Source organism: Pelophylax lessonae (genome assembly GCF_965119305.1).
Source record: "Pelophylax lessonae genome assembly, chromosome: 5".
NCBI lineage: Eukaryota > Metazoa > Chordata > Amphibia > Anura > Ranidae > Pelophylax > Pelophylax lessonae.
Window position 1 is genome coordinate 215,569,691 of NC_138772.1, and position 16,213 is coordinate 215,585,903.

At 40.8% G+C, this 16,213-nt stretch overlaps 1 protein-coding gene across 1 annotated transcript in view; it reads right to left on the reverse strand.

Annotated features, from left to right (window-relative positions):
• The window catches only part of ITGA9 (integrin subunit alpha 9), a 578,355-nt gene that overhangs the window by 180,705 nt on the left and 381,437 nt on the right, over window positions 1-16,213 (reverse strand). The window contains exon 17 of the mRNA XM_082257332.1: window positions 10,967-11,043. Coding sequence (XP_082113458.1) covers window positions 10,967-11,043 — 77 coding nt within the window. The remainder of the gene's footprint in view (window positions 1-10,966; window positions 11,044-16,213) is intronic.

The following is a 16,213-nucleotide window of genomic DNA, read 5'->3' on the forward strand; positions in this document are numbered from 1 at the left end:
CCACATTGTTTAATGGAAATTAAAATTATCAACCTTCAGAGGGCTGAATTAAAAGGCACCACGAAAATCAAAGTGAAAAAATTATGCAGCAGGCTAGTCGATTTTGCTGAAATTTCATTGCAGCAACTCAAAACGGTACTCAGTAGTTTGTATGGCCTCTAACGTACTTGTATGCATGGAATCGAAAAACAAACACAAGGGTGCACGGCCTAGTGCATTATCCTCTAAAAAGGTTTTATTGAATAAAAGGTATAAAAATACTCACAAACGAGTTCTTGATACAAGCATATCAAATGGGTATATTGCCATCAGTATCAAAATCAAAGGGTGTATCATCCTCTGAAGCTGGAAAGGCTTACGCGTTTCGAGGCTTAGCCTCTTCCTTCCCTGGGACTTTACAGGCACATGCAATTTCGTGGCATCCCAGTCTTAGTCTGTAGGGTTTAATTTTGAGTTGGCCCAACCTTTGCAGCTTTAACAGCTTTAACAGCTTTAACTCTTCTGGGAAGGCTGTCCACAAGGTTTAGGAGTGTGTCTATGGGAATGTATGACCATTCTTCCAAAAGCACATTTGTGAGGTCAGGCTCTGATGTGGACCACTCTAATTCATCCCAAAGGTGTTCTATTGGGTTGAGATCAGGACTCTGTGCAGGCCAGTCAAGTTCCCCTACCCCAAACCCGCTTATCCTTGTCTTTTTGGACCTTGCTTTGTGCACTGGTGTGCAGTCATATTGGAACAGAAAGGGGCCCTCTCCAAACTGTTCCCACAAAGTTGGGAGCATGAAGTTATCCAAAAAGTCTTCGTATGCTGATGCCTTAAGAGTTCCCTTCAATGAAATTAAGAGGCCAGGCCCAACACCTGAAAAACAACCCCCCATCATAATCCTCCCTCCACCAAATGATTCGGACCAGTGCACAAAGCAAGGTCCATAAAGACATGGATGAGTGAGCTTTGGGTGGTGGAACTTGACTGGCCGTGACCTCAACCACTTTTGGGATGAATTAGAGCTTTTATTAGACTGCATGCCAGGCTTTCTCGTCCACATCAGTGCCTGATCTCACAAATGCGCTTCTGGAAGAATAGTCAAACATTCCCAAAGACATACTCCTAAACCGTGTGGACAGCCTTCCCAAGAGATTTGAAGCTGTTATAGCTGCAAAGGTTGGGCCAACTCATAATTAAACCCTACAGTCTAAGACTGGGATGCCAGTAAAATTCATGTGTGTGTAAAGGCAGGCATCCCAATACTTTTGGCAATATAGTGTATTTGAAGTATTTTTTTCTTTTATATGGTTGATTATGGCTTACAGCTAGTAAAAACCCAAAATTTAGTATCTCAGCGAATTAGAATATTGTGAACATTTTCAATATTGTATGGTGTCACACTCTAATCAACAAATCAATTCAAAACACCTGTAAAGGTTTCCTGAGCCTTTAAATGGTCTCTCAGTCTGGTTTAGTAGGTTACACAATCATAGGGAAAACTGCTGACTTGACAGTTGGCCAGAGACAGTCATTGACACCCTCCACAAGGAGGGCAATGCACAAAATGTCATTGCTAAAGAAGCTGGCTGTTCACAGAGTGCTATATCCAAGCATATCAATGGAAAGTTGAGTGGAAGGAAAAAAGTGTGGTAGAAAAAGGTGCACAAGCAACAGGGAATAACCCAGCCTTGAAAGGATTGAAAGTGAGACAAAGGCCAATCAAGAATTTGGGGGAGATTCACAAGGTGTGGACTATGGCTGGTGTCAATGCTTCAAGAGCCACCACACACAGACGTATCCAGGACATGGGCCACAACTGTCAATTACCTTGTGCCAAGCCACTCCTGAACCAAAGACAATGTCAGAAGCGTCTTACCTGGGCTAAGGAGAGAAAGGACTAGACTGTTGCTCAGTGGTCCAAGGTCCTCCTTTCGGATGAAAGTATATTATGCATCTTATTTGGAAATCAAGGTCCCAGAGTCTAGATTGGAGAGGCACAGAATCCAAGTTGCATGAGGTGCAATGTGAAGTTTCCACAGTCCGTGAGGATTTGGGGAGCCATGTCATCTGCTGGTGTTGGTCCACTGTGTTTAATCAAGTCCAAAGTCAGCGCAGCCCTCTACCAGAAAATTCTAGAACACTTCATGCTTCCCTCTGCTGACCAGTTTTATGGAGATGCTGATTTCATATTCCAGCAGGACTTGGCACCTGCCCACACTGCCAAAAGTACCAATACCTGGTTTAATTATCATGGTATCACTGTACTTGATTGACCAGCAAACTCGCATGAACTCCATAGAGAATCTGTAGGGTATTGTCAAGAGCAAGATGAGAGACACCAGACCCAACAATGCAGATGAGCTGAAGGCCGCTATCAAAGCAACCTGGGCTTCCATAACACCTCAGCAGTGCCACAGGCATTCCACGCCGCACTGATGCAGTAATTCATGCAAAAGGAGCAAAGTGCAAAGTATTAAGTGCATACTATATTGTACATAGACATGCTTTTCAGTAAGCCAAAATTTCTACATTAAAAATCCTTTTTTTAATTGATTTTATGTAATATTCTAATTTTCCGAGATACTGAATTTGGGGTTTTCACTAACTGTAAACCATAATCCTCAAAATAAAAAGAAAGAAATTATTGAATTATATCTCTCTGTGTGTAATGAATCTATATAACCTCAAATTGTAAAGCGCTGCGCAAACTGTTGGCGCTATATAAATCCTGTATAATAATAAATAATAATATATAATATAGGATTTTACTTTTTTAATTGAATTACTGAAATAAATACATTTTTCAATGATATTCTAATTTTTTGAGAATCACCTGTATTTTGACTTATTTATTGCAATGTTTTGTTGTTAATTAGGCTTGATACAATTAGATGTATATCTGAGCATCCAAGGGGAATACATTAATTCTCTTACTGGGTTGTGCTGAGGTATATGTAATACTTGATTTATTACTCATTATACAAATATTTAGATTCCCCCATCCATGCATTCAATGTGGTTGGGGGAATCATTCCTACTGGGCGTGTGTATTCTGACAGTAGGAAGCTTTCCCCAGCATCAGAATACAATGATCAGTGTTGCTGGCTCTAGCCAGCAGCACTGATCATTTGGGAAAAACCCAGACAGGCTGGTTGTACACAAGTCGATCGATAGAGGGACAACCAGAGATTCCCTCACTTTGGAGGGATTTCATCTCACTTCCTGTTTTGCCTTTTGGGACAAGTAAAGGAAAATCTCCCCAATGGTACAAAATTGCAGAAAAAACTGACAGGGGTTACCACTCTCCCTTACTCTATTCAAAATGAAGAAAAAATTGTTGCCCTTGGTTCTACTTTCTAATTCCCGTCATTTTTATTATAAGGCTTGGTGGCAAAGGATCGAATAACCCACACCTGAGGTATGAGTTAGATGCATTCTACAAAGTAGATACAATGAACAGCTGCATAAATAAAACAGAAATGAAGATAAAAAAAATAAATCAAATAACCAATTGAATTTACCACAGTGAAGCTCATCTAAATTAGATTTGAAGTTTTTGAAATATTACTCTTTATCAGGTGGCTCAGGCACCATTCTGATAAAACTCAAGTTCCACCTCTTTACAAAAACTCTTGAGGCTTAGTTTCACTGCATTACAACAAGGCGTCATTCAACTTTGTTTTTACTCAACTGTACAGTACACACTATAGGAGTGGTGGCAGAAATATTGCTATAGTGTAGTACCTGCTTTGCATGCACAAGCTCTGTCATTCGAAGTATGTTCATATAGACCACACTCATTTTGTTTTAATACCATATATTAGGGTTTCTCAACCAGGGCTCCATGGAACCCTGAGGTTCCTTTAGAGGTTGCTAGGGGTTCCTTGAGCAAAGATGAGTTTCTAACTCCCACAACCACTGCTATCCATTCTCTTTTTATATGTGTTAGGGGGCAGTTTTCCCACTAGTCAACAAAGACAGTGTGTCCTTCTCCCACTGAGCATTAATATAAGGGGTCCTGCACCCACTGACCACCGATATATGGAACTACTTCACCAACCACAAATTTAGGAATACACTTTTCCATTGATGACCACCAATGTAGGGGGCACCACCATTTTTACAGTTGACAATTATTATTTGTTCCATTGTTACTGATTCTGAGCGTTACTATTACTGATTGTTACTTTAGCAATATTTTTATATATATATATATATATATATATACACACAGTGCCTTGCAAAAGTATTCGGCCCCCTTGAACTTTTTGACCTTTTGCCACATTTCGGGCTTCAAACATAAAGATATAAATCTGTAATTTTTTGTGAAGAATCAACAACAAGTGGGACACAATCATGAAGTGGAACAAAATTTATTGGATATTTCAAACTTTTTTAACAAATAAAAAACTGAAAAATTGGGCGTGCAAAATTATTCAGCCCCCTTAAGTTAATACTTTGTAGCGCCATCTTTTGCTGCGATTACAGCTGTAGGTCGCTTGGGGTATGTCTCTATCAGTTTTGCACATCGAGAGACTGAAATTTTTGCTCATTCCTCCTTGAAAAACAGCTCAAGCTCAGTGAGGTTGGATGGAGAGCGTTTGTGAACAGCAGTTTTCAGTTCTTTCCACAGATTCTCGATTGGATTTAGGTCTGGACTTTGACTTGGCCATTCTAACACCTGGATATGTTTATTTGTGAACCATTCCATTGTAGATTTTTCTTTATGTTTTGGATCATTGTCTTGTTGGAAGACAAATCTCCGTTCCCAGTCTCAGGTCTTTTGCAGACTCCATCAGGTTTTCTTCCAGAATGGTCCTGTATTTGGCTCCATCCATCTTCCCATCAATTTTAACCATCTTCCCTGTCCCTGCTGAAGAAAAGCAGGCCCAAACCATGATGCTGCCACCACCATGTTTGACAGTGGGGATGGTGTGTTCAGGGTGATGAGCTGTGTTGCTTTTACGCCAAACATAACGTTTTGCATTGTTGCCAAAAAGTTTGATTTGTGTTTCATCTGACCAGAGCACCTTCTTCCACATGTTTGGTGTGTCTCCCAGGTGGCTTGTGGCAAACTTTAAACAATACTTTTTATGGATATCTTTAAGAAATGGCTTTCTTCTTGCCACTCTTCCATTAAGGCCAGATTTGTGCAGTATACGACTGATTGTTGTCCTATGGACAGAGTCTCCCACCTCAGCTGTAGATCTCTGCAGTTCATCCAGAGTGATCATGGGCCTCTTGGCTGCATCTCTGATCAGTCTTCTGCTTGTATGAGCTGAAAGTTTAGAGGTATGGCCAGGTCTTCGTAGATTTGCAGTGATCTGATACTCCTTCCATCATTTCAATACTATCACTTGCACAGTGCTTCTTGGGATGTTTAAAGCTTGGGAAATATTTTTCTATCCAAATCCGGCTTTAAACTTCTCCAGAACAGTATCTTGGACCTGCCTGGTGTGTTCCTTGTTCTTCATGATGCTCTATGCGCTTTAAACTGACCTCTGAGACTATCACAGTGCAGGTGCATTTATACGGAGACTTGATTACACACAGGTGGATTCTATTTATCATCATTAGTCATTAAGGTCAACATTGGATCATTCAGAGATCCTCACTGAACTTCTGGAGAGAGTTTGCTGCACTGAAAGTTTGAAATATCCAATAAATTTAGTTCCACTTCATGATTGTGTCCCACTTGTTGTTGATTCTTCACAAAAAATTACAGTTTTATATCTTTGTTTGAAGCCTGAAATGTGGCAAAAGGTCGAAAAGTTCAAGGGGGCCGAATACTTTTGCAAGGCACTGTATATATATATATATATATATATATATATATATATATATATATATATATATATATAGCATGGAAGTGTTTAAAAAAACTGCTCTGGGTGTCAAATATGCTGGATACACTACATTCTTTATTCTTTTGCGTATTATTACCTTTACAAGTGACTTACCAAACGTAATATGAGTTGGAGATGTAATATAGTTTCCCCGAGGCATGAAAACTATTTCATGTGTTCATCTGTATTTAAAAATCCGAAAAAGTCTACACTATACGATATACTTGGCAACCATTCATTCGGTGGCTCTTCTAAAAGCTGTGTATGTTTGGTATTTGGTACTTCTTTGACCCATTAGGGGGCACTCTTTAACTTTTAAAGCTCCTATATTCATTCACAAGGACAAAGGAATATGTTATAACTAATTTTCCTCAAAGAAAAATCATGTTTAATTAGCTGAATGAATTGTGACCTTTAGGTTTGACAAATCGGTTGATTGTGCATTATAAAATCATAATATAATAATAACCAATTTATCTGATTGAAAACAACTGCAAACAGAATAAGAACCTGCACAGTAAGGCCCCTTTCACACATGTCCGATCCTGTCCGTTTCGTTTTCTGCTCAACGGGGGATCGATCCGCCGATCCCCCACTGAGCATGCGGATGACAGCTCTGTGTGTCGAGACGGAGGTGTCAGATCCCCGCTGTCCTCTATGGGGGAATTGGATGAGAACCGACCGCCTGTCCGTTCTCATCCAATCCGATCTGCCAGACGGATGCCAAATAGGGTTTCCATCCATCCGGATTTGACCGATGTCAGCGGACATGTCCCCGCTGACATCCGCTGCCCCTTAGGGATGCATGGGGCATCCGTTCAGATCTGCCTGAAAAACTGACAGGCGGCTCTGAATGGTTTGCATGTGTGAAAGGGGCCTAACAATCCAAAATAATTCAAGCTTGAGTGGCAGAAGAAACATTCTATCACTTGTTTTTCTTAATGTGAAAACTAAAGGCAAAACTTTTTTTTTTCAATTTTGGATAAAGTAAGACGGGTATAACTTCTGGCATTTTTTTTTTTTTTTTTTTATCTGTGTCCCATTGGGGATTTGCTCTTCATGTCCTCTCCCATAGCCAAAATAGGAAGTAAGAGGAAATCCCTCCAAAATGAGGGAATCCCTGGCTGTCACCAAGGTCAACTGAACAAGTGTCTGCTTTAGAAAGTTTCCCCTCTACTCCTGTTCTGGGGGCAATCCAAAATTTGGCATTTTCTTTTATTTTCACTCTTGATGATAATGACAAACAGGACAAATAGAAAGGGAGAATCTCCCTAACGGGGGCACAAACAACATTAAAAAAATCTGACAAGTGTTCTAATCCTTCTCCACTCTATCCAATACACTTTTGTTTATAGTTATACTTTAAGAAATCTTCAGTGGAGACAAAATTTGTTACCTGTTTGTTTTAACATTTGGACATTCTAAAGTTAACCACTTGTTGACCACCTGCCGGATATATACTGCTGCAGGCTGGCTCGGCTGCGCAAATCGCCATACCTGTACAGCGACCTGCTGGAGCGCTCCTAGGGGTGCCTGGGGGGGGAGCGGCGACATGCTCCCCCCGCCCAGGTAGTGGGGATGCCAATCTACAGGACCAGCAGCACCGATTGTCGCTTGGCACCCGCGATTGCTCCCCGCTAAGAGAGAGGGATGGTCTGCTGTTGTAAACACAGCTGACCGTTGTTCTCTCTGAAATGATCACAGAGCGCCTGTGATCCTCCTATATAGGAACACAGGTCCCTGTGGTCATTTCACAAGTCTCTTCCCCATACAGTTAGAAAACACACCCCTAGGCTCACACTTAACCCTTTGATCGCCCCTGGTGTTAACCCCTTCCCTGTCAGTGTCATTATTACAGTAACAGTGCATATTTGTAGCACTGTTTACTGTAGTAATGTCACTGGTCCCCCCAAAAGTGTGAAAAATGGCAGTTAGGGGGTCTGATCTGTCCGCCACAATGTCACAGTCCCGCTTAAAATCACAGATTGCCGCATTACTAGTAAAAAAACAAATAAAAATTACATAAATCGTTTCCCTAGTTTGTAGACACGATAACTTTTGCGCAATGCGCTTATTGCGATTTTTGTTTACCAAAAATATGTAGCAGAATACAATTTGGCCTAAAAGGATAAAAAAAAAAAAAAATTTATATTTTTTTTGGGGGGGAATAGGATGTAGCACTCTCCAAGGTAGGTGCTAGGAAAAGGATAGTTTTGCTCTGCATGCTTATCAGGGGAGCTTGATCAGTAGTTTTGCCTGTTACATGTGTCCATGTAAGATTCACTTGTTCTGAAGGAGTGTCTCCACTGTGTCCAATAGGGGAGCATGTTGGACAGTGGAGGAAACCCAGCCAGTGACACACAGGCTTTTGTGGCTGTCCCAGAGGGTTGGCACAGACAGTGGTGCATCCTGGGATAGGTCAAAAAAGCCGGGGGCACATGTGACAGAGCATCTTTGGGTGGGAAGCCAGGTCCCAGGAGGAGGGTGACGTCTGTCTCTCCTCCTGTCAGCAAGGAAGGTGGTCACAGCCAGTCGGCCTAGTGAGCCAGAGTGTGGTGCTGAGTCAAGAGGTCCAGGAGGCTGACAAGTGGAGCTGGAGCAGAGCAACCTGAGGAAAAACAGTGTCCGTGAGTACCAGGGAGCTTGCCAGGGATCTGCCCAGGAAAGGGGACCGCTCCAGTAAGGTGTCAGTGGACAGGAGTTCAGCACATACAGCCAGTGAGAAAGGGGGTGCCAAGTTAGACCCTGAAGAGTAACTTAGGAAGAGTCCATGTTCTTCATCTTCACTTCTGTGGCAAAGTGAAGCAGCGGCCTTGCCGCATTCTGCAGTCAGTTGTCCTCAGAGATTGTGCATAGTTCAAGTTGGAGTATCCCACTCATCCCTTCTCCCATCCAAGTTCTAAAATAAAACACAAAAAAACCAAATCCCCTGGACTGTTCATTTGTCTGAGCCAAGCGTTAAAGTGATACGTTTTACAGACTGTTGCTATAGGTAACCCAGGGGAATCCAATCTCAGAAGCTCCCTAGGGGGCAGTGCTACAATTATATAGCAGAAAATGAAAAAAATGATCGCTATTTTTTTGTTTCTAGCGCAAAAAAAATAATAAATTGCATAGGTGATCAAATACCTTTAAAAGAAAGCTCTACTTGTGGGAGAAAAAGGACATCAATTTTATTTAGGTACAGCGTTGCACAACTGCGCAATTTTCCATTAAAGTAACGCAGTGTCGAATCGCAAAATATGGCCTGGTCATTAAGGGGGAAAATCCTTCCGGTCCAGAAGTGGTTAAACAAAGTAAACCAAAAGAAACAGTTAAATTCACAAAAACACCTTACTGTTGGTCCGTTACCATGATGGGCATCCTTCTTGATGGATGGAGAGATGCAGAAGGTAGAACAGGGAAGGCGCAGAGCTTGACTTCAGTTCCTGAAGTTGGTATTTGAATATTAAAACGGCCCTCGATTTTGGCTCTAGGGGTGCTTGAGAAGTAAATTAAGCCCCCTTTTAAACCGATGCGGCTTCAGATGCAATATGTGATTTACAAATCCCACCTGAAGTCGCATCTAATGTCTTTCAATGACACCGTCTTAATTGGTGCGATTTCGAGTAGCTTGATTTGAAAAATAGTTCCTGCACTATTTTTCCTCTTTTCGTGTGCGATTTGCATTGACATCTGAACATGAAATCGCACAGATCTCGCCAAGCCACTAATGAAATCGCATTGTACTGCAGCTTTGAAATTGCGCTGAAGCAGCATGATTTCAAAGCCGCTTTCAGTGTGAATGAGGGCTAAAAAGTGCCTCTCTTTGCCTATATTTAACTATTTATGGCAGTTACTCCTAATCTCTATTCAGACTCTAATATTCTGCTTTCAAAATATTCCCACAAACATCTAAGATTACATAGTAATATATTCTTCTTGCCATATAAGACCTGGTTCACACCTACGCATTTTTTAGTGCTTTTGCAGAAACGCACTACAGTCCATTTAACATGGTTTCCTATGGAAAGCGTTCACGTCTTTGCTTTTTCAGCTGCCATTATTATTGAATATTCATATACTTTTTTTCTATTCACTCACATAGATGTCTCTGGTGATGGCTACTGTATATCGCCCCCCATTTACCATCTTGGCTATACTTCTCTCCTTTCTGGAATGTCCACTTGATGTGCTCTATGTTGGATTCTGGGGGGGCTCCCTCAGCTCCCGGTGGGGATGTTTCTGCCTTCTGGACCTCTGCCTCAGGATGTTTTTATATCTTGTACCGACCTACCATTTTATATACCCATGATGCACTTGCTTTTGATAAAGTGGAGTTGCCCACGAAACGCATCGAGCATATTATAGATGCATCTACTATACCATTTATATGAACTTTACAACTGCTTACATAGAGTTACTTTTGATTTTAGGTACATTTTTTACTATCTTATTATGTGTCTTCATTATCATGCCCTGTACTGTATTATGGTTTTGAGCATTATATGTACGTACTATGCAATCAATACAATGTTACACAAGTTTACATGTATCATTAAACCTGTGTTTTTTTTCTACCAGTGATTCTACTTTTTTCATTACCAACCGCTTGTTCACACACTTCATTTAAAGTCCCATGTTCCCCCTTTTTTACCGTTCCCCTTGTTTATTACCCCCTTTAGGCAATGGGCTACATTTTACCAATGTATAATAGTTACTGTCATATTATTATGTCGCTATTTTATTATCCTTGTACAAGCCCACTGCCTGACGTACTCGTTTCTATCATTTTTTAATTACCATATTCCCCTCATAAACAACAATTTAGCCCAAAAAAAAAAAAAAAAAGCATAAAAATGCAAAACACATAAAAAAATGCATGTGTAAAAATGCAAAACGCCCAGCAAAAAGCACTGCAGAAATGGATCAAAAGAAAACTGCATAGGTGTGAACCAGGTTAAAGATCATATTGAATGATGATAATGAATGATTTGGTGAGCGATGAAATTGCTTGTATAAAAAGTTTACATAAAAATTTATGCACGATACATTTCTTACTGTAGGCATCCCTATGACTACTGTATGTTCACTAACCATCATTTCTTTAGACATTCTTCAACAGATATAAATCACAGAATATGGCAGCACTTACCTAGACAGCAGTAGTTTGCCATTTAGATTTAAATCAGCAGGGCAGTCCTCGGAGCGACAGTTCCTTTCAAAGAACGTCTAGAAAGAAATAAAATATACTACATTACTAACAGAAGTTCAAATATATAAATAAGACTGTATGCTTATCAGTACTGTAGGAGCTGAAGTTTCAGTGAATATTCAGAGTAGGTGCGAGTGGAAAACATGCCCTGATGACTTGAGTTTATGACTGACTTTTAGGCCCCGTTCACATAGCAGCGATGCTACTTCCCGGGGCGACCTCCGAGGTCGCGGCGCGCTGCTCGCCCCTCGACCTCGGAGCGGCCGGCACGGACTTCATAACATTGAAGTCTATGACGGTCGCTCCGGGTCGCCCCAAAGAAGCTCCGGACCCTTTTTCTAAGTCGGAGCGACTTGTGTCGCTCCTATTAGAACGGGTCCGCAGCTTCCCTATGGAAGGCGACCTACGGCGACCTGTGAGGCGACCAGGTCGCCTCACAGGTCGCCCCAGTGTGAACGGGGACTCAAAAGTTTAATTTTAATGTATCTACATAGAGATCAACAAGAACTACTAACAGTAATGTCCACCGAACAAATTCATGTAAAGCTGAATGCAACTCAAAATGAGCTTACTATTCCTGAAAAATAAGTTCCATACCAACGTAAAAATGTAATAAAGAAGGAAATTCCAAAATAATTTTTTTCTGTTCTAATGGGATAGAATGATAAAGGGGAACTTTGCCTCTTGCTTTTTTTTAACACCCATTTACCAAGTGCTCAGATACTTACCCACCCAACGGATCTAGCATTGTCCTGCTTTGATCCACTGCCACTGCTCAGGTGTGGGCCGCCATCTTCCTCCATGACGTCATCGGGGGGAGGCTGTCTCTTCTAAGTTTAGGCAGCCATCTCCCGATGATGCACTGACATGCCTGCCCTCTGCTTCTTTCATGAAATGGAGCTGATGTATGCCACATATCCCAGGAGGCTCCAGGAGCGCAGCACGTCATTCTGACATTAGGCCAGAATAAAGGAGGGGGTGGCCAGAATGTGAACAATAAAAAAAATGAAAAATGAACAGCAAAATTAAAAAGGGGGTATTTGTGTAGCAGAGGAAGGGATGGTTGGACTGGAGGAAAGTCAAATTTTGAGTTAAAGTGATTGTAAATGATCAACTTGTAAAACAACTCATTCCGTTTAACCACTTCCTGCAAAATCATATACCTGTATGTCATTTTGAGGAAGCGGTTGTACCCGGGTGATGCCAGTTATGATTAAGCAATCTTAAATCGTGAAACACGTCAACTGTCTGTGGCTCGATTGTCTTGTTTTGTTGGATTTACAATCTTAATAAAGGATAATTTTATCTTCTTCCACTGGAGTGCGGTCAAACCCATTTTCATTGAGTGGATTCAGACCACGGACTGGACTTGCATCTAATTGTTTGGATTGTCCTCACATGGAGCGGTGTACATTTCCTTTTAGTGAACCGCTTTGCCTGGGTCTCTTGTCCCACCAGGAGACCCGAGCGACCAGGCGGCATGTCCGCCGGCTGGTCAGAGACCAGAATGAAGCCAGAATCAGCTTCATTTGGGTCTCCGATGTGGTACCCGGAAGCGACATCACAATGTCACTTCCGGTTCACTCGGCAGCCAACGGCGCCGATTTTGAAAAATATGAAGTATTCAAAAACACAGATTTTGGCATTTTAAATATTTTCATGTGCAGAGGAGAGGTTTGGGGTCTTTTATAAAGAGTACCTTGTAACTGCCTTTTACTGTCACAAGGGATGATTACATTCCTTGTGATAGCAAAAAAAGTGATAAAAAAACCAAATACAATTTAAAGGGACAGTGTAAATATAAAAAATAAATAAGAAAAAAAAATAAATTTTAAAAAAGCGCCCCCGCTACAGAAAACATATGTAAGTCGCACCCACAAATGTAAACAGTGTTCAAATCACACATGTGAGGTATCACCATGATCGTTAGAGCGAGAGCAATAATTTTAGCAAAAGACCTCCTCTGTAACTCTAAACTGGTAACAGTTAAAACATTTTAAATCATCACCTATGGAGATCTTTAAGTAGAATGGTTTTTCGCCATTCCACAAGTGCGTGAAATTTTAAAGCGTAGCATCTTTTTACTCAGCGTAAAATCATCTTTCACAATATAAAAAAAAAAAAATTGGGCTAACTTTACTGTCCGTTTTTTTTTTTTTTTTTTTTAAATTCAGCGAAGTGTATTTTTTTCAAAATAATTGTGTTTGAAAGGCCGCTGCGCAAATACCATGTGACATAAAATATTGCAACGACCGCCATTTAATTCTCCAGAGTCTCTGTTAAAAAACTATGTATAATGTTTGGGGGTTCTAAGTAATTTTCTAACAAACAATACTGATTTTAACTTGTAGGCAACAACAAATGTCAGAAATAGGCCTGGTCTTTAAGTGGTTAAAATAGAAAGGAAAGGCAAAACATTTTTGTACAGTTGTGATCGAAAGTTTGGGCACCCCAGGTAAAAATTTGTATTAATGTGCATAAAGAAGCCAAGGAAAGATGGAAAAATCTCCAAAAGGCATCAAATTACAGATTAGACATTCTTATAATATGTCAACAAAAGTTAGATTTTATTTCCATCATTTACATTTTCAAAATAACAGAAAACAAAAAAATGGTGTCTGCAAAAGTTTGGGCAGCCTGCAGAGTTAATATCTTGTACTGCCCCCCTTTGGCAAGTATCACAGCTTGTAAACGCTTTTTGTAGCCAGCCAAGAGTCTCTCAATTCTTGTTTGAGGTATCTTTGCCCATTCTTCTTTACAAAAGTCTTCCAGTTCTTTGAGATTTCTGGGCTGTCTGTCACGCACTGCTCTTTTAAGGTCTATCCATAGATTTTCAATTATGTTGAGGTCAGGAGATTGTGAAGGCCATGGCAAAACCTTCAGTTTACGCCTCTTGATGTAATCCCCGTGGATTTTGAGTTGTGTTTAGGATCATTATCCATTTGTAGAAGCCATCCTCTCTTTAACTTCAGCTTTTTCACAGATGGCATAAAGTTACCATCCAAAATTTGCTGAAATTTTATTGAATCCATTTTCCTTCTACTCGTGAGATGTTCCCTGTGCCACTGGCTGCAATACAACCCCAAAGCATGATTGATCCACCCCCATGCTTAACAGTTGGACAGAGGTTCTTTTCATTAAATTCTGTGCCCCTTCTTCTCCAAACGTACCTTTGCTCATTCCGGCCAAAAAGTTCAATTTTAACCTCATCGATCCACAGAACAGAACTTGTTTCCAAAATGCGTCAGGCTTGTCTATATGTTCATTTGCAAAGTTCAAACGCTGATTTTTGTGGTGAGGACGTAGAAGAGGTTTTCTTCTGATGACTCCTACATGAAGACCATATTTGTACAAGTATCTCTTTATATTGGAATAGTGTACCACAACTCCAGTGTCTGCCAGATCTTTCTGGAGAGATCGTGCAGGCAAACGTGGGTTTTGAATTGTTTTTCTCACAATCCTGCGAGCAGTTCTGTCTGATATTTTTCTTGGTCTTCCAGATCTTGCTTTAACACTGTTCCTGATGACTGCTATTTCCTAATTTCATTCCGAACAGAGGATATTGACATCTGAATACGCTTTGCTATCTTCTTATAGCCTTCTCCAGCTTTGTGAGCGTCAACTATGTTCAGTTTCAGTTTTCTAGACAACTGCTTAGAAGATCCCATGGTGCTGATTGTTGGGGCAAGGTCAGATGAGTCTGGGTATTTAAAACCTTTGAGATTGACATCACCTGGTCTTCCCAGACGATGATTGAGAACAATCCATGACACTGGCAGGTCTCAGCCTTGCAAAGGGGCAGTGCATGCTTTAAATTCTGCAGGGTGCCCAAACTTTTGCAGACACCATTTTTTTTGTTTTTTGTCATTTTGAAAGTGTCAATGATGGAAATACAATCTAACTTTTGTTGAGATATTATAAGAATGTCTAATCTAATTTGATGCCTTTTGCAGATTTTTCCATCTTTCCTTGGCTTCTTTATGCACATTAATAACATTTTTTACTTGGGGTGCCCAAACTTTTGATCACCACTGTATAGATGTAAAAAAAAAATGATAAATACTTTTTTTCCCTTTTTTATAAGTGATCACATTCTCTCTGTTCTCAGTTGCATAAGAGCTGTGGGAGGAGGAAAAGCAGCAGTACACTGAGCTTCCCAGTGAACGGCTGTGCAGCGGTGACATATCAGGACAAGTCTGATCTTTGGGGGAGGGGGAGGGGGAGGGGGAGTACACTGAGTTTCCAGTATAGCTAGAGAACTGACTGTGGTGTGCTCTCTTTCTTAGTGTGGTCAGTTTCTAATAGGAAAGCAGAGGGACTAGCAGGAACACCAGGGATTTCACATACAGTGCCTTGCGAAAGTATTCGGCCCTCTTGAACTTTGTGACCTTTTCCCACATTTCATGCTTCAAACATAAAGATATAAAACTGTAATTTTTTGTTAAGAATCAACAACAAGTGGGACACAATCATGAAGTGGAACGAAATATTTTTGGATATTTCAAACTTTGTTAACAAATAAAAAACTGAAAAATTAGGCGTGCAAATTTATTCAGCCCCTTTACTTTCAGTGCAGCAAACTCTCTCCAGAAGCTCAGTGAAGATCTCTGAATGATCCAATGTTGATTTAAATGACTAATGATGATAAATAGAATCCACCTGTGTGTAATCAGATCTCCGTATAAATGCACCTGCACTGTGATTGTCTCAGAGGTCCGTTTAAAGCTCAGAGAGCATCATGAAGAACAAGGAACACACCAGGCAGGTCTGAGATACTGTTGTGGAGAAGTTTAAAGCCAGATTTGGATACAAAAAGATTTCCCAAGCTTTAAACATTCCAAGGAGCACTGTGCAAGCGATAATATTGAAATGGAAGGAGTATCAGACCACTGCAAATCTACGAAGACCTGGCTGTCCCTCTAAACTTTCAGCTCATACAAGGAGAAGACTGATCAGAGATGCAGCCAAGAGGCCCATGATCACTCTGGATGAACTGCAGAGATCTACAGCTGAGGTGGGAGACTCTGTCCATAGGACAACAATCAGCCGTATACTGCACAAATCTGGCCTTTATGGAAGAGTGGCAAGAAGAAAGCCATTTCTTAAAGATATCCATAAAAAGTGTCGTTTAAAGTTTGCCACAAGCCACCTGGGAGACACACCAAACATGTGGAAGAAGGTGCTCTG